This window comes from Pseudophryne corroboree, chromosome 7 (genome assembly GCF_028390025.1).
Source record: "Pseudophryne corroboree isolate aPseCor3 chromosome 7, aPseCor3.hap2, whole genome shotgun sequence".
NCBI lineage: Eukaryota > Metazoa > Chordata > Amphibia > Anura > Myobatrachidae > Pseudophryne > Pseudophryne corroboree.
Window position 1 is genome coordinate 194,646,131 of NC_086450.1, and position 24,598 is coordinate 194,670,728.

The window sequence follows — 24,598 nt, forward strand, 5'->3', positions numbered from 1 at the left end:
GTGATAGCGATGGGGAAATGTCCACGGGCACATGCGCGAGAAGATAGTGATAGAGATGGGGAAATGTCCACGGGCACATGCGCGAGAAGATAGTGCTAGCGATGGGGAAATGTCCACGGGCACATGCGCGAGAATATAATGATAGAGATGGGGAAATGTCCACGGGCACATGCGCGAGAAGATAGTGATAGCGATGGGGAAATGTCCACGGGCACATGCGCGAGAAGATAGTGCTAGCGATGGGGAAATGTCCACGGGCACATGCGCGAGAAGATAGTGATAGCGATAGGGAAATGTCCACGGGCACATGCGCGAGAAGATAGTGATAGAGATGGGGAAATGTCCACGGGCACATGCGCGAGAAGATAGTGATAGAGATGGGGAAATGTCCACGGGCACATGCGCGAGAAGATAATGATAGAGATGGGGAAATGTCCACGGGCACATGCGCGAGAAGATAGTGCTAGCTATGGGGAAATGTCCACGGGCACATGCGCGAGAAGATAGTGCTAGCGATGGGGAAATGTCCACGGGCACATGCGCGAGAAGATAGTGATAGTGATGGGGAAAGGTCCACGGGCACATGCGCGAGAAGATAGTGATAGAGATGGGGAAATGTCCACGGGCACATGCGCGAGAAGATAGTGATAGTGATGGGGAAATGTCCACGGGCACATGCGCGAGAAGATAGTGATAGAGATGGGGAAATGTCCACGGGCATATGCGCGAGAAGATAGTGATAGCGATGGGGAAATGTCCACGGGCACATGTGCGAGAAGATAGTGATAGCGATGGGGAAATGTCCACGGGCACATGTGCGAGAAGATAGTGATAGAGATGGGGAAATGTCCACGGGCACATGCGCGAGAAGATAGTGATAGCGATGGGGAAATGTCCACGGGCACATGTGCGAGAAGATAGTCATAGAGATGGGGAAATGTCCACGGGCACATGTGCGAGAAGATAGTGATAGAGATGGGGAAATGTCCACGGGCACATGCGCGAGAAGATAGTGATAGCGATGGGGAAATGTCCACAGGCACATGCGCGAGAAGATAGTGATAGCGATGGGGAAATGTCCACGGGCACATGCGCGAGAAGATAGTGATAGCAATGGGGAAATGTCCACGGGCACATGCGCGAGAAGATAGTGATAGCGATGGGGAAATGTCCACGGGCACATGCGCGAGAATATAATGATAGAGATGGGGAAATGTCCACGGGCACATGCGCGAGAAGATAGTGATAGCGATGGGGAAATGTCCACGGGCACATGCGCGAGAAGATAGTGATAGCGATGGGGAAATGTCCACGGGCACATGCGCGAGAAGATAGTGATAGAGATGGAGAAATGTCCACGGGCACATGTGCGAGAAGATAGTGATAGAGATGGGGAAATGTCCACGGGCACATGCGCGAGAAGATAGTGATAGCGATGGGGAAATGTCCACGGGCACATGCGCGAGAAGATAGTGATAGCGATGGGGAAATGTCCACGGGCACATGCGCGAGAATATAATGATAGAGATGGGGAAATGTCCACGGGCACATGCGCGAGAAGATAGTGATAGCGATGGGGAAATGTCCACGGGCACATGCGCGAGAAGATAGTGATAGCAATGGGGAAATGTCCACGGGCACATGCGCGAGAAGATAGTGATAGCGATGGGGAAATGTCCACGGGCACATGCGCGAGAATATAATGATAGAGATGGGGAAATGTCCACGGGCACATGCGCGAGAAGATAGTGATAGCGTTGGGGAAATGTCCACGGGCACATGCGCGAGAAGATAGTGATAGCGATGGGGAAATGTCCACGGGCACATGCGCAAGAAGATAGTGATAGAGATGGGGAAATGTCCACGGGCACATGCGCGAGAAGATAGTGCTAGCGATGGGGAAATGTCCACGGGCACATGCGCGAGAATATAATGATAGAGATGGGGAAATGTCCACGGGCACATGCGCGAGAAGATAGTGATAGCGATGGGGAAATGTCCACGGGCACATGCGCGAGAAGATAGTGCTAGCGATGGGGAAATGTCCACGGGCACATGCGCGAGAAGATAGTGATAGCGATAGGGAAATGTCCACGGGCACATGCGCGAGAAAATAGTGATAGAGATGGGGAAATGTCCACGGGCACATGCGCGAGAAGATAGTGATAGAGATGGGGAAATGTCCACGGGCACATGCGCGAGAAGATAATGATAGAGATGGGGAAATGTCCACGGGCACATGCGCGAGAAGATAGTGCTAGCTATGGGGAAATGTCCACGGGCACATGCGCGAGAAGATAGTGCTAGCGATGGGGAAATGTCCACGGGCACATGCGCGAGAAGATAGTGATAGCGATGGGGAAATGTCCACGGGCACATGCGCGAGAAGATAGTGATAGTGATGGGGAAAGGTCCACGGGCACATGCGCGAGAAGATAGTGATAGAGATGGGGAAATGTCCACGGGCACATGCGCGAGAAGATAGTGATAGTGATGGGGAAATGTCCACGGGCACATGCGCGAGAAGATAGTGATAGAGATGGGGAAATGTCCACGGGCACATGCGCGAGAAGATAGTGATAGCGATGGGGAAATGTCCACGGGCACATGTGCGAGAAGATAGTGATAGCGATGGGGAAATGTCCACGGGCACATGTGCGAGAAGATAGTGATAGAGATGGGGAAATGTCCACGGGCACATGCGCGAGAAGATAGTGATAGCGATGGGGAAATGTCCACGGGCACATGTGCGAGAAGATAGTCATAGAGATGGGGAAATGTCCACGGGCACATGTGCGAGAAGATAGTGATAGAGATGGGGAAATGTCCACGGGCACATGCGCGAGAAGATAGTGATAGCGATGGGGAAATGTCCACAGGCACATGCGCGAGAAGATAGTGATAGCGATGGGGAAATGTCCACGGGCACATGCGCGAGAAGATAGTGATAGCAATGGGGAAATGTCCACGGGCACATGCGCGAGAAGATAGTGATAGCGATGGGGAAATGTCCACGGGCACATGCGCGAGAATATAATGATAGAGATGGGGAAATGTCCACGGGCACATGCGCGAGAAGATAGTGATAGCGATGGGGAAATGTCCACGGGCACATGCGCGAGAAGATAGTGATAGCGATGGGGAAATGTCCACGGGCACATGCGCGAGAAGATAGTGATAGAGATGGGGAAATGTCCACGGGCACATGCGTGAGAAGATAGTGCTAGCGATGGGGAAATGTCCACGGGCACATGCGCGAGAATATAATGATAGAGATGGGGAAATGTCCACGGGCACATGCGCGAGAAGATAGTGATAGCGATGGGGAAATGTCCACGGGCACATGCGCGAGAAGATAGTGCTAGCGATGGGGAAATGTCCACGGGCACATGCGCGAGAAGATAGTGATAGCGATAGGAAAATGTCCACGGGCACATGCGCGAGAAGATAGTGATAGAGATGGGGAAATGTCCACGGGCACATGCGCGAGAAGATAGTGATAGAGATGGGGAAATGTCCACGGGCACATGCGCGAGAAGATAATGATAGAGATGGGGAAATGTCCACGGGCACATGCGCGAGAAGATAGTGCTAGCTATGGGGAAATGTCCACGGGCACATGCGCGAGAAGATAGTGCTAGCGATGGGGAAATGTCCACGGGCACATGCGCGAGAAGATAGTGATAGCGATGGGGAAATGTCCACGGGCACATGCGCGAGAAGATAGTGATAGAGATGGGGAAAGGTCCACGGGCACATGCGCGAGAAGATAGTGATAGAGATGGGGAAAGGTCCACGGGCACATGCGCGAGAAGATAGTGATAGCGATGGGGAAATGTCCACGGGCACATGCGCGAGAAGATAGTGATAGAGATGGGGAAAGGTCCACGGGCACATGCGCGAGAAGATAGTGATAGAGATGGGGAAAGGTCCACAGGCGGAGTTGCTGGGCATGCCCGGCTGCCTTTGAAAAAGCCGCCCCCCCCGCCGCATCCCTCCTGCTCATTGCCATTAGCACTGAAGCAGTCACGTCCTCTATGTGTGTGTGCACGACTGCCCTGTGCACCCAGCTGTCCTAATTGCAGGGGTTATGTGGCTGGACTGGAGGGACAGAGGGGGGGCTATAAGTGACACATTTTACTAGCTCCCACTGCTATGTATTAATTATACAGAAGAGGGAATCACGCACTGATATATGAGGAGGAATAACGCAGCTCCCAGCTCACACTGATATGCGGTATTAGTAATATATAGAGGAGCACAGTGATATATGAGGGGGAATATCACAGCTCCCGGACTCTCTTGCGGCTCACACAAGACTTAAGGGTCCCCATACACTACTGCGACATGTCGGACTTTCATGTAGCAGGCGATCACCCCGGCAGCTTCCCGGGCGGCAGGATCGCATTAGACACATCATATGCTGTACTTTTGCATATGATGTATCTTGTGCTATCCCAGCCATGCCCGTGGGGTCCTATATATCACGGGTGCAGCACCTTCACTCTAGGACATTCTGACCTGATGCTCACGGGAACACACATCGGCTCAGATCGGATGTAAAAGGCCAAAATCGGATTAAATCGGGCATTATTGTTCTAGTGTATGGGGCCCTATAGTGCTGCACTCGTGATATGTCGGTTCCCGCAGGCATGGCTGGGATCGCATACGATACATTGTATGCAAAAGGACCGCATATGATGTATCGTATGCGATCCAGCCGCCCGGGAAGCTGCCAGGTGGTTCATGGGAAATCGTATCCGACTTTAGCCTCCGACATGTCACTGTAGTGTATTGGGCCCTTTAGACGTTGATTATTCAGCCCAGTTGGGATTTTGAGTCTGACATGCCTAATGTACAGCTTAGAGGAGGGAAGATGCTCTGGTGATATGAGAATAATAATTTCTAGAACACAGGAGCACAATTTGGAAATGGAGTGAGGAGAAAGAGGAGTAGATCCATGGGATAGTCTTCCAGCAGTCATGGTCGGGACTCATGGAGCACAAGCATTTAGTAATGCATCCAACGGACATACATATGGTTATTGTTATGATAAACCACATACTATAGTAAAAGGGCCTACTACAATGTTTCCCAAATGCAGTCTGCAAGACACCCCAACAGGCCAGGTTATAATGATATCCATGCTTAGGCACATGTGACTTCATTAGTACTTCGTTGTCACACGAAGTGCCCTCTAAGCCGCCCTGTGGGGACAGGAATCACTGGGGGCCGTTCATTTTTCTGGCTACAACAGTGAGAACAGTCCAGTCCTGCCAGACTGAGTGACCTGAAAATGACTTAGATGTCCAATGCTCACAAAAGTGATCCGATGCTGCATCTTTAAACAGCACCATTTGACACAAGCATACGTCTTTACTTTAGATGCCTCCTGCTGCTTTTGCATATTTTCCAGAGATGCATCTGCTGCATGAACTGCGTCAATCTGAATTAGGCCCTTAGCCAGTTGTTGTGTCTTGCTGTGGTCAGTGGGATTTGCTCAAATGGATGTTCTTCTTGTTTCACTCTCAGACTGAGCTGGACATTTGGGTTATATTCTCAGACTAAGTTCACTTACTACCTTTAAAACCATATTTCTATTCTTAAAGGTGTCTACACCCTCCCATTGTACTAACAGCAAATCAGGGAGATGATATCACAATGGGACTAGCAATATTACTTATGGTCACTCAGGATGCAGTGTCATAAATCATGTTTAGTCCATTTTGATTAGATTGCAGATGGGCAACTCTTACAAGTCCATTAGCCCTTAAACACGAGCCACGTCATGTCATCACCTCTGCTTCCCCAGATCCATCATCCACCATCTTCTGATGCGCAGCTATCTCAGGTTTGGCGTGCATCAAGGTGGCATCAAACTTCACTTGTTCAACTTTTGCTGCATTTAAATAAACAAATCAGAGTTTGGAGTTATTTATAAATCAACACCACGATATTGGGCAGATAGAGTATTACATCTCACATAAATGGTAGATGTAGAGGACTATTTACATTAACAGATAAGATGTCATTAAGAAAAGTGAAGTTGACAAAAAGCAATATGACTGTATTAGCAGCTTCCTAATTGATAGGATGCAGGTCCAGAGAAGATGTGAGGGATCATGAAAAGGTGGAAGAGAATCTGCTGATGCAATGTTTCACAAATGTGATTCTAGTGGAATCCTGCTAGTGTAGATTTTCCTTATCATTTACCGGGAGCATTAATCACTATGTAAGACATAAAAAAATCACATGTGCTACTAATTATTTTAGTTATGATTCTTAAGTAGACCTTGAAAACATGCATTGTTCCTTGAGAACCAGATTTAAGAAACACTATCTTAGAAAAAGAGAACATAGATCAAGGCTTGAATAGTCTAATATAAAGTATTATAAATAAAAATAGAGTTTTCAAAATGAAATGTCTACTGACCACATGAAACAGCAACAAATATAAAGAATCTATGTGAGAGGCACTCACAGGATGTCAGTTATATCTGCTCGATATACCTTATTAATTTCTGTATGAAAGCCGACACAAGATTCATAGATTGATTCACTACATAATGATTATAGCTGAATAAATGTTCTAGCATTCATCCATTTGGGGAAGAATCAAGGGAGAAATAAAAGGGGTTGTTGAGGTGTACAACTGACAGGGAAAATGATATGCATTTTTCAATTTTGAAAACCATCCGTCTACGCAGAATCGTTTATTTGTAAGATGAATTGGTTGGACCACTTGTGTTACCTACGTACCATATTTTACTAATTATTATTAATGTTGCCTTTAATGCAAGTAGAAATAGTAATCTTGCTTTCATGACTACTTTTACAGTATGTTGCACTTACCCACTTTACCAACAGTATTTGTCTTGCCAAACCCAGCGGTCTGATCCTTTGTGTTCCATTTCTGGAAGAGTTGCTTAAAGACTGCTGATTCCGAACCATCATTCTGCACCTCAATGTTAGTGGAAGGGGGGTAGTTCTTTGCTTTGATAAAATTCTGTTAATGAACAAGTTAACGATAAGTAATTAGAAGAGAAACTTTTTGATGAGTGTGGCAAATACAATTATCAAAATGACTGGAAAATATAATGCATTCACTTTAGAGTAAAATTAAAGTTACCTGTTTACCTGTAGATTATACGAGTAGCTTAATGCCATGAGCAGAACAAAGGTATCTGCCAACCATGTTCACTGATTATATTGTTACATATAGAACATGCCTTTAAATAAGGTTTTTTTGGAAAAAATTATCTAAATGGGACATATGACAACTGAGCTATTGAATTATGATACCCACCAAGGCTCTCTCCATTGCTTGTTTTTTTTCCTCCTTTGAAGAATCTTTTCCTTTCCACACAAAAATCTTCATTCCACCCTGATCCAAGAGGTAGCAGTCCTGATGGGAATAAGAGCTCGAGATGACATTATGGAAACATAGTCTGTTAGTGACATAATTTCAGTGGTGGGTACTGAAGTTAGATAAATGATTAGCATATACGGAGTTCCCTTAAAGGTAAGCTAACCCTATTTTCTAAAATCCTACAATATGAATTATGTCATGAGGATATAAGGAAATATTAATAGAAGACTACTCATGGATCAGATCCTACATTTGTTGTGGGCATAGGACTGGGACCACTGGCAGAACTGTTAAAAACTGGAGCAAATAATACTAGGAGAGGTACTGGTGTGAAAACTAGTAATGGTAGTAACACCACTGACCTAGAAAAAAAATATATATATGTGTGTGTGTGTGTGTGTGTGTGTGTGTGTGTGTGTGTGTGTGTGTGTGTGTGTGTGTGTGTGTACTGTATATATATATCCACATGCATTTCACCGATAATTCTGACGGCAGGAGCTGTTATTATACGTTTTTAATACGGATTCTTTGGTTCTTTTATAGTCTATCCTTATTTAAATCTACTTGTCACCTTTTTGAGTTAGAATATCAAAAATCGTTTTCCTTTAATGCTCTTGCAAAATTAATGATAATCACAGGAAGTGATGTCATCAAAATTGAAGACAATCTCAAAGTTAAAGAACAACAATTAGCCATACATAAAGATAAAGAAGAATTCAAAGCAAACGATCTCACACTAACAAAGAAACTTGAACATATTGAGGAAGATGTTATCAAAGGTAAACAAAAGAAATTCTTCAGAGATAAACAAGATTATCTACTCAACAAGATACAAAACTGGAGCAGATTCCACGACAAAAAATACCAACACATTCCTGTATATCAGGACCCAGGAGCAAGGAAATGCAAAACGACACCATATAGGAATAAACATTTTCGTAATCAAAATTGACAACAAGTATATCAGGAAAAAGAAAGAACCAATCTGACGACTTCAAAAATTGTAGCCACTAACAACAGATTTTCAGCCCTCCAAAGATTGTCAAATAGTGACTCCGATTTTTTATCCCCGGACCCAACAACAGAGAACACATTCTCTACAAGAATCCTTCCAAATCAGGTCTCAAAAGGAAATCTAAATATTACCCCCTGGAATCTAAAGGTAATCATATAAATGTATTCCAGGCAGTGGCGGAAATCAGGGAGGCAATGGAGTCGGTTGCCGCCGGGCTCCAGCAGTGAAGGGGGGCACCTTCTCCATTGCCTCTGACATGTGCAACTGTTCGGCTGCGGCTGCAGCCTCCAGCATGACAGCCCGGCTCCCGCCCCTTGACAAGTGCGGCAGACTGGCTCCGGCGGCTCCCGCATGATGATACTGCGTCTGGCCAGCTCCCGCCCCCCTGACAGCACCGCTGCCCAGCTCCGGCTTCAGTATGATGACCCCACGGCTGGCCGGCGCCCGCCCCACAGTGCAGCTGCCCAGCTTCGGCTCCTGCCCCACAGCGACGCTGCCCTTCTCCTGCATGCTGACACTCCGGCTGCCTGCCAATGGTGAGTAGAGATAACTGACGGAAGAGAGTGTCAGGATAGGGACAGTGTGTGTGTGTCAATGTGTGTGTGTGTATTTGTATAGATGTGTGTGTATACGTGGCTATGTGTGTATAAGTAGTATAATGTATGTGTGTGTGTGTGTGTGTGTGTGTGTGTGTGTGTGTGTGTGTGTATGGCTGAATGTATATGTGGTTGGGTGTGTATTTGTATATATGTGAGGGGGTGTATATGTGGCTGTGTGTATATACCAGACCTGGGCAGAGGGAAGGGGGGGGGGCAATATAAAGTTTTTCGCCTCCGGGCGTCCTATATTAACTTACACCCCTGATTCCAGGAGTTAGTGAGAAAAGACCTATGTGACATCGAATTAAAGAAACCCTCCTCTTCCAACCTGAAGAACAAAGAAAAAGAAGCCCTTAGAAATCTGCAAGAAAATGAAGAAATCATCATCAAGCAGGCAGACAAAGGAGGAGGTATTGTCCTCCTAGACAGAGAGGCATATGAATTTGAAGCTCTACGCCTTTTACATGATGCATCCTCCTACAAACAGCTCTCACAAGATCCAACCAATTCTTTTGTAGAAGAACTCAGAATCTTACTGGTACACTATTTTCATAACAACATTCTGGATAAAAATGAATTTCAGTATCTTATGATGACAACACCTGTAATTCCAACATTTTATTATCTTCCAAAGATAAACAAGAACCTCTTAAAACCACCAGGCAGACATATCATCACAGGGATTGACTCCCTTACTAGTCATCTATCAGAATATGTAGACATCTTTTTATGTAAATACGTAATCAACTTACCATCTTTTCTGAAGGACACCAGCAGTGCAATTAACATACTGTCCTCAGTTGAATGGAAGGATTCTTACCTTTGGATTACTATAGACGTGCAAAGTCTATACACCTCTATTGTCCATGAAAAGGGGGGAAGTGGTTCGTTTTATCGACAGTATCTAGGTTGACAATGTTTAGGTTGACCACTATAGGTCGACAGTCACTAGGTCGACATGGATGGAAGGTCGACAGGGTTTCTAGCTCGACATGTGCTAGGTCGACAGGTCTAAAGGTCGACATGAGGAATTTTTTTTTTTGTGTCGTTTTCTTCGTAGAGTGACCGGGATCCCAAATTAGTGCACCGCGTTCCCTCGCATGGCTCGCTTCGCTCGCCATGCTTCAGGCATGGTGCCTTCGCTTCGCTCGGCACACTTTACCGTTCCAATCGTAGTCCACGTGGATCGTTAAGTATGAAAAAATCCCCCCCAAAAAATGTGAAAAACTCATGTCGACCTTTAGACCTGTCGACCTAGCACATGTCGACCTAGAAACCCTGTTGACCTTCCATCCATGTCGACCTAGTGACTGTCGACCTATAGTGGTCGACCTAAACATTGTCGACCTAGACACTGTCGATCTTCAGACCGGATCCCGAAAAGGGAATAGAAGCTTGCAGAAGATTCCTGGATAAAGACCAAGAACTATCAACAACTCACAAGAATGCAATTTGTGATTTCATGAAATTCATCTTGAGTTATAACTACTTCACATTCCAGCGGACCTTCTTCCTACAAACCTGTGGAATGGCCATGGGTACGTCATTTGCGCCCAGTTTTGCCAACTTACTAATGGGCTCATGGGAAGAAGAATGCATCTATAACAATAACCCATACTTGAAAAATCTGATTGTCTACAAATGATATATAGATGATATCCTGATCATCTGGGAAGGAGAGGAGGAACTATTCAGAAGTTTTTTTCAATCACTTACCAGTAATCAATACAACTTGAAGTTCACATACGAGATCAGCAAAGAAAGTGTACATTACCTGGATCTAACCTTGTCGAGTTTCGAATCAAAAGTCATAACCAGTAATCACATAAAAAAAGTAGACACTAACAGCTACCTACATTTCAAAAGTTGCCATGCCCGGAATTGGAAAACCAACATTCCATATTCTCAGTTCTATCGCATTAAACGGAACTGCAGCAATGAACAGGATTGCCAAAATCAATTAACAACATATGCCACCAGATTTAAAGAAAGGAAATATCCAGAACATGTGATAAATAAAGCATTGGAAAAAAACAGCTAACAAACAAAGAACAGAACTATTCAACAAACAAGTACAGAAGAAATCTGAGAAATTTACTCCTTTCATTACCACATTCAGTAATCAAGAGCAGAACATTAGAAAATCCATCAACAAGCACTGGAACATCTTATTAATGGATCCCATATTAAAAGAAATTCTTCCATCAAAACCAGACATTGTATTCTGGAAAACCAGTAATCTGAAAGACATCTTGGCACCAAGTCACCTACAAAGCAAGAATAAATCTGGAAACAGCACCTTCATAAACTGCAAAGGATGCTATAAATATGGAAATTGCAATATCTGTAAATATCTTCATCCAAATAGGAAAAAATTCACTAATCACGACAGCACTAAAGAGTACAGTAATAAAGATTACCTTAACTGTAACTCGACTATGGTAATATATATCTATTAGAGTGCACATGTGGATTGAAATACGTCGGAAACACGAAAAGGGTCTTAAAACTACGAATCCAAGAGCATATTAGAAACATCAAGAACAAGATAGAGAACCATAAAGTCTCCAAACACTTTACAGAAAAGCATAAATCAAATCCTGAAGATATTTAATTTAAAGCAATTGAACTGGTAAAACTTGGAGAAAGAGGGGGAGATATCCTAAATAAGTTATCAAAACGAGAAATGTTCTGGATACATGAATTAAAGACCTTATCACCGTTAGGATTAAATGAGTCATTTGAAATTGCTCCTTTTCTTTGATACTTCATTTCCGTACACATCCCTTATTTCTTACTTTTCTCTGCACATAATTATCTAGAAAATCTGTCTCTCTTTATATGCAAACCTACATCTAGTTCAGATTTGATGTCACAAGCCATCATATGGTTCTTTTTCAGCAAACTCCCTACCAGACGTTGATATTAGAACTGACAACTGTGAGAAGGAGCACAATATGGCTCAAAGTGATGTGCAAGGACAAATTTTACAGCTAAGCTCTATGAACATTAAAACAATGGACATTGGAATGACCAAAAGAGGAGTCCTCATTATTGGATCCTATACACTGGTTCGCCCCATATGGAATTTGATTGGTCTAGGTTCTATTCAAAATACATTTAAAATTAATATCACTTTCAAAACTATTACATGATATATAACTAATATATAGCACTGTCACTTTAAAATTTAAATATAGCTATATAATTTATAGCACCGTCACTTTAAAATATCACTATCTGGTGGATTTCACTAGTGTAACGGCGATACGTCACAAATAATAATTAGACTACAATAATCCTTTTTAATAAAGTCTATAATGTGTCTTTTATAAAGTGTTTCAAATTTCTAAATATGAAACACTAAAAGTAGTCCCTGCATTATCCTAATTCTTAAATCACACTTTAAATCACACTTTTAAGCACTTCCGCATCTTAGTAATGGCGGTGCGTGTCACCGTGGTTATAAACACATTCACTCTTAATATAGCCGGACGCTAATGGCGGTGCGTTCCACCGCACTAATGAGCACGTCACTTCCACCCGTCTGCTCACTTCCACGTCTATTATGGATGTGACGCGACGGTCATGGCAGTGCGTGTCACCGCTAGTATCTTCTTTTCTAACATACTGCTTTTCATCATTCCACTCTTAATAGTATATTCGTCACCAACTCTATCCCTTGTATTCACCCATATGATAGCTACAGGTTGCATTTCATTGCAACATAAACACATCACGCTGGGCGGAAATCACGCATGCGTTTCACCGATAATTCTGACGGCAGGAGCTGTTATTATACGTTTTTAATACGGATTCTTTGGTTCTTTTATAGTCTATCCTTATTTAAATCTACTTGTCACCTTTTTGAGTGCCAATTAGAATATCAAAAATTGTTTTCCTTTAATGCTCTTGCAAAATTAATGATAATCACAGGAAGTGATGTCATCATCAATCACCTCCTTTGGGTATAAATAGAGCAAGCTTGCCCAGTGTGGTCATCCCCTTGATGAAGTCCAGTTGCTGACGGACGAAACGCGTTGGAAATACCTGCAGACATCTCCATTTATGGACAGATAAGCCTCATACAATTTTTAATTCTGTGCGCATGCCTTCCAGCCATTTTCATGGGCAGATAAGCTTTATATAATTTTTTATTCTGTACGCATGTTATTCAGCCATTCTTTATGTATTTTTATGTGATTATGTGTATTAAATTTTTGTATTTTTAATATATACACTGCTCAGGCTTTATATTGATCTCGTTTGGGAATAAGCTAGTTCCCTAATGAGGCCTGTGAAATTATGCAGTAACACAATACGAAATGTAAACGGTACACACTATGTTCGTTTTCTTCTGTTTTATTCGCATGTTTTAAGCCACAAAAGAGTGCTGCTTGAACTGAGCTTCTTTTTATCAGATAAGTGTTTTTAAACCAATTCTTATCATCCCTTTTGTATACCTTCTCTCCCTTGGATATATTCACACTCTTGGGCGCTTGTTTTCACCAATTCTTGCAACAGATTATATGTGCATGCCAAGCACATGTTTATGTATTATAAGCTGCCGCTCATAGATTTTATTGAGAAGTGTTTTTATAATTTTTTTATAATTTCTATTTATTTTCTAAAAGGGGTTTACATATTTATGGTATAGCTTTCACAAAACTGCACCCGAGCACCGTAGTCTTCAATTATATATATATATATATATATATATATATATATAAAAATAGTTGGGGATAGGGGTTTAAGCATCCAATGGTGTCATAATTATGAATAAATAACTTTTTATATAAATGGTTCGATTTTCTGAGGTGGTTTAGCTCCCATGGGAATTCTGTTTTTTTCTTCATTCTATCTTCCGTACCTATTCTGACAGGAGGTACTTCTCAGTGGTCCGAGCTCTTGTTAATTTAGCGCACTAGAGGGTCTTAATTGTTTTTATATATATATATATATATATATATATATATATATAAAATAGTTGGGGATAGGGGTTTAAGCATCCAATGGTGTCATAATTAAAAAGATCTGAGGTGTGCAAATACCTTGCAGATTCTATAAAAAGAAGAATATGGATATTCAATATGAAATTTAACAGGGGATTTTATTTTATACAGAGTCTATGGCACATTTTAAAATATAGTACAAAAAAAGTAAAAAAACAAAGATTAAAAATACAGATAAAAATCAACATAAAAATAGAGCATAGAGGAGCCTTATATTATTTAGCAGGGGGTCTCTTAAACCCCTATCCCCAACTATTACATACTCTTTTATACAGTAATTTACCACTAATGTTTACTTAGGGGACAGCTGAAATTGGGAGTGTCTATAAAATAGATTAATAACAAGGAAGATATATTCTCACAAGTGGCGCCGCATTCTTCTATTTCCATATAGACATATAGATGGGACTCTATGTTGTCATACCTCCCAACTGTCCCAATTCCAGCAGAACTGTCCTGCTATTCGGACACTGTCACCCTGTCCCACCAGCGTGCCGTAGTGTCCAGCGGGTGAGGGTGAGGTTGGGGGAACCATTGATCACTTGCTGCTCTGCAAATCAGCGGGTGATCTGTAAATAGATGCCGTGTGCGAGCGCAAGGCATCTATACAGTGCAGGGAGGGGATCCAGGGGCTGACCAGCTGCTCAGAGATCACTGAGCACACCCTAAATGCAGAAAATGGGTCCATGCCACTAGGCTACGCCCACCTACAGGAGGCCATGCCCCTCCCACTGAAGCCACACCTCTTTCTGGTCACACTCACCATAGGCGCGCAAGGGTTCAGATCTATGAGAACTCTAAGAGGATCTATGAGGATTTTTAAAACCCTTCCTGTCCTTCTGTGATGATTTCCAGCTGGACCTGTGCAACCTCCACTGTTGCTGCAAACTGCGCAGGACTTGCTTTAGTCTCCAGTGGAGGAAGCTGATCCCACAGGAATGTGAGTAACTCAGGTGAGAGGCGACCCCTTTCACTACACACTTCATTTCATTATATTGTGTACAAACAGGGTAATGTATTTACTACTAACAATCATTAGGTGGAAGTATATCAACTTGTACGCCTGATCTATACTAGACACAAATATTACAGGTTTTGATTTGTTCACTTCTAAGATACATGCCAGTCAGCATACACACGTAAGATCGCTTGTTTAAATGAGGCCCAATGGCAATAAATAAAACAAAATATTGAGGAAATGTCCCACAGGCTGGCCAGCGACCACTACATGTAGTATAATAAGCGGAATGGAGCTGCTGCACATGCCCACCTGCAGCAGATTTTCCTACCAAGTCTGGTGTGTGTATGTGTGTGTGTGTGTGCTCAGTCATCTAACCAGAGAGAGAATCTGGTAAGTGGATTACCGTGATCATTGGGCCTGTATACTGTATGTCTGACGTACTGTATTACATAAACTGCACTTTGGGGCAGATGATATCCGGATGTTAGATCGACAGTAACAAGGTTGACAGTCAATACGTCAGCCCCAAATGGTTGACATGCATAAGGTTGACAGGTGCAAAATGTCGACATGGTCATAAGTATGGTTGCAAAAATGATACATAAGATGCTTCACTAAACCTTATATACCTGATGAATGGGATATATTAACTTGATCTTTTCCAACAGTGATTTAAATATATATGATGATGTGATCTATCAATGTGGCTTTTACGCAGTTTAAGTGTTGCCAACTGTGGCCGGTATATTGGTTATGAATCTTTCAAACTCCCCCTCTCTCTTTGTTTTTGATATAATCAATAGACTTGTGTCATGTATATTTCTCCATATGCATGGTTATAAAAATGCAATATAGGATGCTTTACGAAATGGTATCGATTTAATGAATGGTATATACAATGTGTCTCTCTTTAATAGTGATTTAAATATACATGGTGTGATTTGTCACAGTGGTTTCTCCATGCAGTTTAAATGTCTCTCTCAAGTTCCAAATATATGGATATAAGCTTATTAAATCCATTTAAGTAAGATAGAAGTGTCTTTCGCCATGGTATGCAGCAATTATAAGCCTTGAAAAAGTGTTTTTCTCTAGGCTAAGACACTTTTCTTTTCCTCCTACACCTTCCTTCACAGGTGCTCTCCCGGCCCCGCGGCGCATTTGAGCTCTGCAATGCCAGAGGTAACAGGGCTCACCTAACACCGACTACGGGGATACGGGTGAACACTGCAGTCTTATATTCCATCAGCATAACAACGACCCTATTCTCACCCCTCCTTCGCTCCAGTGGATGAGGAGGGGAAGCAGATGGGAGCGATTGTACTTTATGCTGTACTGTCTCTTATACCTAGAGAACAAGTCCTTTGGTGCTGAGTATAGTAAACCAAATGAGCACTTTATAAATAATTGCACCTATTGAATTAAAATCTATTGTTATGAGCTAATGGTGGAATAAGAGGAGGCAAATAATTGTAAATTATTTTACATTATAAGTGTTTCTGAGATTATCCTAGGCATTTTCAAATATAATAAAGGGAAGTGTGGAGCATATAATTACGATATCTGCAACCACATCATTGATGTCTGTTGATGTACACCATAGAGAAATAAAGTCAATCTAGATGAGACACATTTAATATACAAAGACATAGTAATAGAGACAGACTGTTTCTTAACTTTTCATCTTCATTTATTTATTTCTATACACATTTTTTCCTATCAGAGGGAAGCTGCTTAGCATCACAGTAGCAACAATATGGCTACTCTATAATCATGATGCAAATAAGACTTTCTGGCTTCGAGTCACAAGCGATACAAGATAGATAAACAGGATATTTATGGAGACATTTCTACTGTTGGACAATATTTCTCTTTCTTCACAGGTGCTCTCATGACCCTCGCGGTGCATTTATGCTTTGCAAGGCCTTTGGTAACAGAGCATATCTAACACCGATTACGGGGGTGCAAGGGGACACTGTAGCTTTAATTCTATCAGCATAATAGTGATCCTACTCTCACCCGTCCTCTGCTCCAACGGATGAGGAGGGGCAGCAGATGGGGGAAACTATATTATATGCTGTATAAACCTTTCCTGTATCCATATAATCTCCTGAATTACTTTCAAAGATAAACAAATCATGTGGCACTATTATTGTTGCATCGTACAAATTGAGATGGTGAGATCATAGACGACAATCTACATATCTATTGTAAATAATCTGTTTGATATGATTTTTTGGAATATGCTCAAGGGTCGCTTTTGGCCCTCAATGATATCTATTAATTTATGATACAAAATGTCTTTAATTAAATCTGGTTCAGAGATTACATCACATCTTACAACCATATATAGGAGTTACATGGTAGATATTGAATCCAATTGCGTGCTATTTGCACACTATCAGGGGAAGACATACTGTATTATACTTATTAAACTCCCAATAAAATAATATAATTTTTTTTTTTAAAGGTATGAAGGGGTATTTATTTATTACCGAGTAAGTAAGAAGATTTTTCTGTACATTGTTTAAAAATTTTTTTTGGTTTGTTCACTTTTTGGTTTTCGTCTTGTTCCCCCTTCTTTATATTAACTGGGTAAGGAATAAAAGTTAAGTTTTAAACAATACATCATATCTTATTGTATGGATTATAATTATTATTAAAAGTGTGCTCCAAAAAGGAATTTTCTTCGGGGTGAATCCCCACCTAGTAATGTGTTGATGGTCATAAGGTCGACAGTGCATAAGTTCAACAAGTTTAACTGGTCGACACACATTTTTGGGGATATTTTCCAAATTTTTAAAATTTTGTCATACCATCCACCTACGATTGGGAATAGTAACCTGCACCTTGCCTGAAGCTTGGGAGCAAAGCGAGCCATGCGAGGGGACGCGGTACACTATCTGGGGTCACATGGTAAAACATATAAATTGACACCCAGAATTGAAAAAAAAAACTGTTAACCTTTTCATGGCGTCGACATTTTGTACCTGTCGACCTTTTTTAAGGTGTCTACCTTTTCACTGTCGACCTTTTGACCCTCTGCATGTCGACCATATCAAGGTCGATCTAGTGACAGTCGACCTAATATTGGTTGACCTAATTATGCATCCTTCATGGGCTGATGACAATCTCTCTAAAAATAAACATTTTCAAAAAACACCTCTAGAAATCCTGCGTTTGCCCCTGAAGTGGGAAAACAGTCTGGTGTTCTGCATGTTTTTCTTACAGGGAGCACAAAATAATTTATGGATATCCAGGTAAAAGTAATTGTTGAGAACTTACACTGTGATTCAACAAGTCCTGAGTCAAGGGTGTGGTGGCCACTTCTTGTACCATGAGGTTCCCGCTATTATCTGACACTCTGGGTAAGATTGTGGAGATAGACAGTATTAAACTTAATAATGAGTGAAATTATAATTTACAATTATTCATTCTGCATCGAATATCACTTGATAGACAGACAGGCAGGGTGTGCACAACTGTAGAGCCACATTTGCTTATTTCTGGTTATTATTATCACTTTGTTTATAATGTGCCAAAAATATATAACTTGAAAACAATACACATCTTTTTTTTGATGAGAATGTAAAGCTTGACACGTAGTCTATCTAGGTGCAACTAGAACTAGACTGGCAATCAGTAAGATGTGCAGATTAGACATTGCCGCACTGGACTGTGTTCTGACTCTTGATTGCTGCAGCTGAGTTCAGATACTTGGTGGCTTGCTATCAGTCTGATTCTGTCGGTCCTGGTCATGGACACCTGCTGTGTACTCATTTATCTGTGCTCCTTGGAAGATCTGCCAGTATTTCCCCTCAGTGCTCATCTAGACTATTCTGAAAATCTATAGCATCTCTTTACAGTTTCATTTTCTATGCTATGTAGGAGCCCTGCCAGCATGTTTTCACAGTGCAACTAATCTGGGCTATTCAGGAGATCTGCCCAGAATCCCTTTACTGTGTAACTCACCTTTGCTATTTGGAAAATCTGTCCAGCATCTCTACAGTGCAATTACCCTAAGCTATTCAGAAAACCTATGACCTGTTAGCATTTATGCACTGGGCAAATTACCTGTGCTATTTGAAAGTTCTGTCCAGCACTTCCCTACAGTGCAAGTACTGTATATGTGGTATTCAAAAATCTGTTACTTGCTATCATTTCTCCATAGTGCAAATACTTATTTTATTGAAGAGATCTGTTGGCATTTCTTTATTGTGCAAATTATCTGTGCTATTTTGAAGATCTGCCCAGCATTCCCCTGTAGTGCAAAATATATGTATTATTAAGAAATCTTGCTAGTAAGTGGTACATTTAGCTAGTGCATTATAGGGAGAGATGTACTAAGCAGTAAAAACAGTGGAGAAATGAGCCAGTGGAGAAGCTGCCCATGGCATCCAATCAGCATTGATGTAATATTTATAATTTGCATACTATAAAACTATACAGAGCAGCTGATTGGTTGCCATGGGAAACTTCTTTACTGACTACCTTCTCCACTTTTATCACTGCTTAGTAATCTCCCCCTTAGTTTCTTATGCCATATAGGGGTATATGCAATTCCGGGCGAATTGCGGCAATTTTTCACCCGCTTTTTAATTCGACACAATTTGACCATCGAATTCCGGCCGGCAGGTGCCGGAATTCGACATATTCAATAAAAAACGGATTCGACAGTCCCGCTGTCGAAAAACGGGCCAATTGACGGATTTTGATTCGATTTCTAAAAATAAAAAAAAAACGGTAATAAACCTGAAAAAAAATTGCGTGGGGTCCCCCCTCCTAAGCATAACCAGCCTCGGGCTCTTTGAGCCGGTCCTGGTTGCCAAAATACGGGGGGGGGGGGGGGGAATGACAGGGGATCCCCCGTATTTTAACAACCAGCACCGGGCTCTGCGCCTGATCCTGGTGCCAAAAATACGGGGGACAAAAAGAGTAGGGGTCCCCCATATTTTTTGTACCAGCACCGGGCTCCACTAGCTGGACAGATAATGCCACAGCCGGGGGACACTTTTATACCGCTCCCTGCGGCCATGGCATTAAATACCCAACTAGTCACCCCTGGCTGGGGTACCCTGGAGGAGTGGGGACCCCTTCAATCAAGGGGTCCCCCCCAGCCACCCAAGGGCCAGGGGTGAAGCCCGAGGCTTTCCCCCAGCCATGTGTAAAAATGAAAGAATATTGTTTTTTTCAGAACTACAAGTCCCAGCAAGCCTCCCCCGCAAGCTGGTACTTGGAGCACCACAAGTACCAGCATGCGGGGGGAAACGGGCCCGCTGGTACCTGTAGTTCTTGTGCAAAAAAAATACCCAAATAAAAACAGGACACGCACACCGTGAAAATACAACTTTATTTTACACATGCCGACACATACATACTTACCTATGTTGACACGCCGACTGCCACGTCTCCAATGTCGACGAATCCGGGGTACCTGAAAATAAACTTAATACTCACCTAAATCCAGTGTCCTGTGATATTTGTAATCCACGTACTTGGCAAAACAAAAACAAAAACGCATTTACCCGATCCACACGGACTGAAAGGGGTCCCATGTTTACACATGGGACCCCTTTCTCCGAATGCAGAGACCCCCCGTGACTGCTGTCACAGAAGGTCCCTTCAGCCAATCAGGGAGCGCCACGTCGTGGCACTCTCCTGATTGGCTGTATGCGCGTCGGAGCTGTCAGACGCGCATCGCACAGCCCCCTCCATTATCTTCAATGGTGGGAACTTTGCGGTCAGTGGTGACGTCTCTCGCGGTCAGCGGCTGACCGCGGGTAACCCCACCGCTGACCGCAAAGTTCCCACCATTGAAACTAATGGAGGTGCTGTGCGATACGCTGTCTGCCAGCTCAGACGTGCATAGGGAATCAGGAGAGTGCCAGGACGTGGCGCTCCCTGATTGCCTGAAGGGACCTTCTGTGACAGGAGTCACAGGGGGTCTCAGCATTCAGGGGAAGGGGTCCCATATGTAAACATGGGACCCCTTTCAGTCCGTGTGGATCGGGTAAATGTGTTTTTTTATTTTGCCAAGTTTGTGGATTACAAATATCACTGGACACTGGATTTAGGTGAGTATAATTTTATTTTCAGGTACACCCCGTGGATTCTACTTGGACAAGTGGACCGAACGTCATGTCAACATAGGTAAGTATGTGTGTGTGTCGACATGTATGTAATAAAGTTGTACTTTCAAGGTGTGCGTGTCCTGTTTTTATTTGGGTATTTTTTTTGCAGTAGAACTACAGGTACCAGTGGGCCCATTTCCCCCCCGCATGCTGGTACTTGTGGTTCTCCAAGTACCAGCTTGCGGGGAGGCTTGCTGGGACTTGTAGTTCTGCTGCAAAAAACAATATTCTTTCCATCTCACAAAAGGCTATCAGCCTCCCATCCGCAGCCCATGGATGGGGGGGACAGCCTTGGGCTTCACCCCTGGCCCTTGGGTGGCTGGAGGGGGGGACCCCTTGATTGAAGGGGTCCCCACTCCTCCAGGGTACCCCGGCCAGGGGTGACTAGTTGGGGTTTTAATGGCACGGCCGCAGGGACCAATATCAAAGTGTTTCCCCGGCTGTGGCATTATCTCCCCAGCTAGTGGAGCCCGGTGCTGGTTCCAAAAATATGGGGGACCCCTACGCTTTTTTTCCCCCATATTTTTGGCACCAGGACCGGATGCAGAGCCCGGTGCTGGTTCTAAAAATATGGGGGATCCCCTGTCATTTCCCCCCCATATTTTTACAACCAGTACCGGCTCAAAGAGCCCGAGGCTGGTTATGCTTAGGAGGGGGGATCCCACGCATTTTATTTTCTGATTTTTAACCCATTCCATTAAAAAAAATATATATATTTTAAAAAATATATAAAAAATACTTGTGCCTCCTAAATAGACAAACCAAGTACCTAATCCCTTCTAATATAAATAGATATGCTATTACCAATAAAAAAAACACCAGATTCCGCCAGCAAAGTGAGGCGGATTGAAAATGATGAATTTACTGTCTAAAAGCATTGTTGTCGAATTTACAATCTTCAATTGAATATACTTTTGTCGAAATGCCGCATTTGTACCATTGCAGAAATGTTGAATTTGTCAAACGCCGAATTTCAAAAAGTCGAATTTGGAAAGTCCGTTTTTTTTACGAAAAGTACTGAATTGCATTGTCGATTTTTTTGGGGGGCGAAAATGTCCCGTTTTTCGACATTTTCGGGAATTCAACCACAATTGCATATACCCCTAAGTCTATTCTGAAGTGTCCTTTTCCCTAATATCTATGTCTTAGATTTTGAGCCTGCACTATTTAGAATTGAAGTCCTGGCGGCAACCGAGTACCAGTGAATTATAATAATTATGGGAAAGGGGGTTATTATAGGTGAAGTACTCAGCAAGTTGATTCTGCAGGCTCAGGATCATGGTAAAGGTGAAATGAAATTAGGTCATTCTAAGGATAACCAACATAATAAAATCAAGCGCTGATAAAATTTATGTTGTCACGTTGGTACACACGCGAGGGGCAGCAGAGCAAGAGTTAAGAAAAAAAGAGTATTACAGGAGCATTAAGGAGAGAGGACGCAAGAGAGAACCAGAGAAGCAGTAGAGAAAGAGAAAAGGGGAATAGAAATATGGGGAAGTCAGAGGGAAAAAGACAGAGAAGTGAGGAGAGAGAGATGAAGAAGAGTGGGAGTAAGAATGGAAGGCAATGAGGGGCAGGAGAGTGCTGATTAGAGAAAGGAGCAAAGAGAGATAAAAATAAAAAAACGAAACAAAAAAAACAAGCAAATGCCAAGGACATCCACTAGTATAATATTATTATGGAATTTAAGAATGCAGACTCAAGCACATTGCATTTTTTTTTTTTTTTTTACCCATTTTGCAGTGTTGGTGATTAAACAGTTCATTAAATAGTGCTCAATAAGCTACATACTGACTATGGGCACCATCCTCAGAAGGTAGTTCAACCATGGGTTGCTATCTTTGTTCTACGAAAATACAAGAGGAGGGGGGAGGGAAGGCTTGGCAAAGCCCCTCCTAAAAAAGAAGGAAAATACTATGTGTGCTGCAAAGGGCGGTGCCCTGTGAAGCAAAGGAAGACAATATCCCTCTAAGCAACTGATCCAGGCCCCTGTAGTGCCCCTCCAACAAGCACGGGCCCATGTAAAAAAGTACCTCCCAACCAACATCCCTCTTAGCACCCTGGGCCCAAAGTGCCTCTACAGCTCCAGCCCAGTAGTGTAGTGACAACCCACCAGTGTCTCTCTAGTACTTTAATGTCTCTCCTGCGACAGCCCCAGCCCCAGGGCCGGTGCAAAGTTTCTCGGCACCCTAGGCAAAACTTCTGCCTACTGCCCCTTCCGCCTACCCACCCTTCAGATAAAAGGCATGCTGCTCTCACCCCCTCCCCCTTACTCTGATAAATGTCTGCTGTTCTATCCCCCCCACCATCTGTGTGCATGGTGCTGCTCATCCCCCCAGACTGTGTGCATGCCTGCTCCTCATCTCCCTCCCCCCCCCCTCACCACACTGCTGCTCTCGCCCTCTTTTCTTATCAATGCAGAGAATGCACTGTGCAGCCACCTTACCTGCATGCTGCAGTGCAGAGTTGGGACTGTGGGGCAGATTTATTAATCTCAGTGAAGTGATAAAGTGGAAGGTGATAAAGCATCAGCCAGTCAGCTCCTAACTGTCATTTTTCAAACCCAGCCTGTGACATGAAAGTTAAAATCTGACTGGCTGGTCCTTTATCACCTTCCACTTTATCACTTCACCGAGATTAGTAAATCTGCCCCTGAGTAGTCTGTGAAAGAGCCTGGAATGAAGAGCAGTGCTGCATGTCACCCCCAGCCAGGACTCCAGGAGCTGTCAAAGTTACTGCCTGTACCGGGTGGAGGTGGAGCTGAAGGCTGCAATACAGGAGATTTGCAGTCGCGGCTACTGTAAGATAGGAGTTATGGGGGATTGCAGCGGCTGTGAAAGGTAGGATCATGCAACATTTTTCAGGCAGCTGTAGCTGGCCGCCCCCTCAGGTCCCGGCGCCCCTAGGCAGCTGCCTAAAGCTGCCTAGTGGAAGCTCCGGCCCTGCCCAGCCCCCTTCTGTCTTTCCAGCCCCCAGTGTCTCTTAGATGCCTACTGGCACTTTGCATAAAAAATCTGTCACATCATCAGACATTAGGGCAGACCTATAGTTGCTCAGAATATCCAATGGAACAGGGCTGCCATGCCATAGTGCAACTCCGACACATGCGTGGTACAAACAATATCGGACAACATTGCCATAGCAGCTACCTCTGAAACAGGCCTGTATTGAATTTTGTACTGTGATCACCATAATATGAGCTCTGCATTATACTAGGGATACCGGGATGTAGTTATCGGCGGTCAGGAGACCGCCGGTCACAATACCTCCCCCTACATCCCGCCCCTTCACAATCCCGACGGTCGGCATATGGACCAACAGGGACTATTCACACTCGTGGGTGTCCACGACACCCATAGAGGGGGAACAGGACCCATGGCAACCACCAAGTCCGTAGCACAGCGAGTCCGCAAGGGGTGTCTTGCACTCACCCCCGTCGGCATTCTGCGGCCCCCGGGATGCCGACCGCCGGGATCTTGGCTGCCGGTAAAACGATACACACCCGTGATACCAG

The 24,598-nt window shown here is 43.4% G+C and overlaps 1 protein-coding gene across 3 annotated transcripts in view; it reads right to left on the minus strand.

Annotated features, from left to right (window-relative positions):
• The window catches only part of VIL1 (villin 1), a 224,678-nt gene that overhangs the window by 53,497 nt on the left and 146,583 nt on the right, over positions 1–24,598 (minus strand). For all 3 annotated transcript variants that reach the window (XM_063933914.1, XM_063933915.1, XM_063933916.1), the window contains 4 exons: positions 18,239–18,317; positions 7,307–7,405; positions 6,853–7,006; positions 5,799–5,899 (listed from right to left, as the gene is read on the minus strand). In XM_063933914.1, the coding sequence (XP_063789984.1) occupies positions 5,799–5,899; positions 6,853–7,006; positions 7,307–7,405; positions 18,239–18,317 (433 nt within the window). The remainder of the gene's footprint in view (positions 1–5,798; positions 5,900–6,852; positions 7,007–7,306; positions 7,406–18,238; positions 18,318–24,598) is intronic.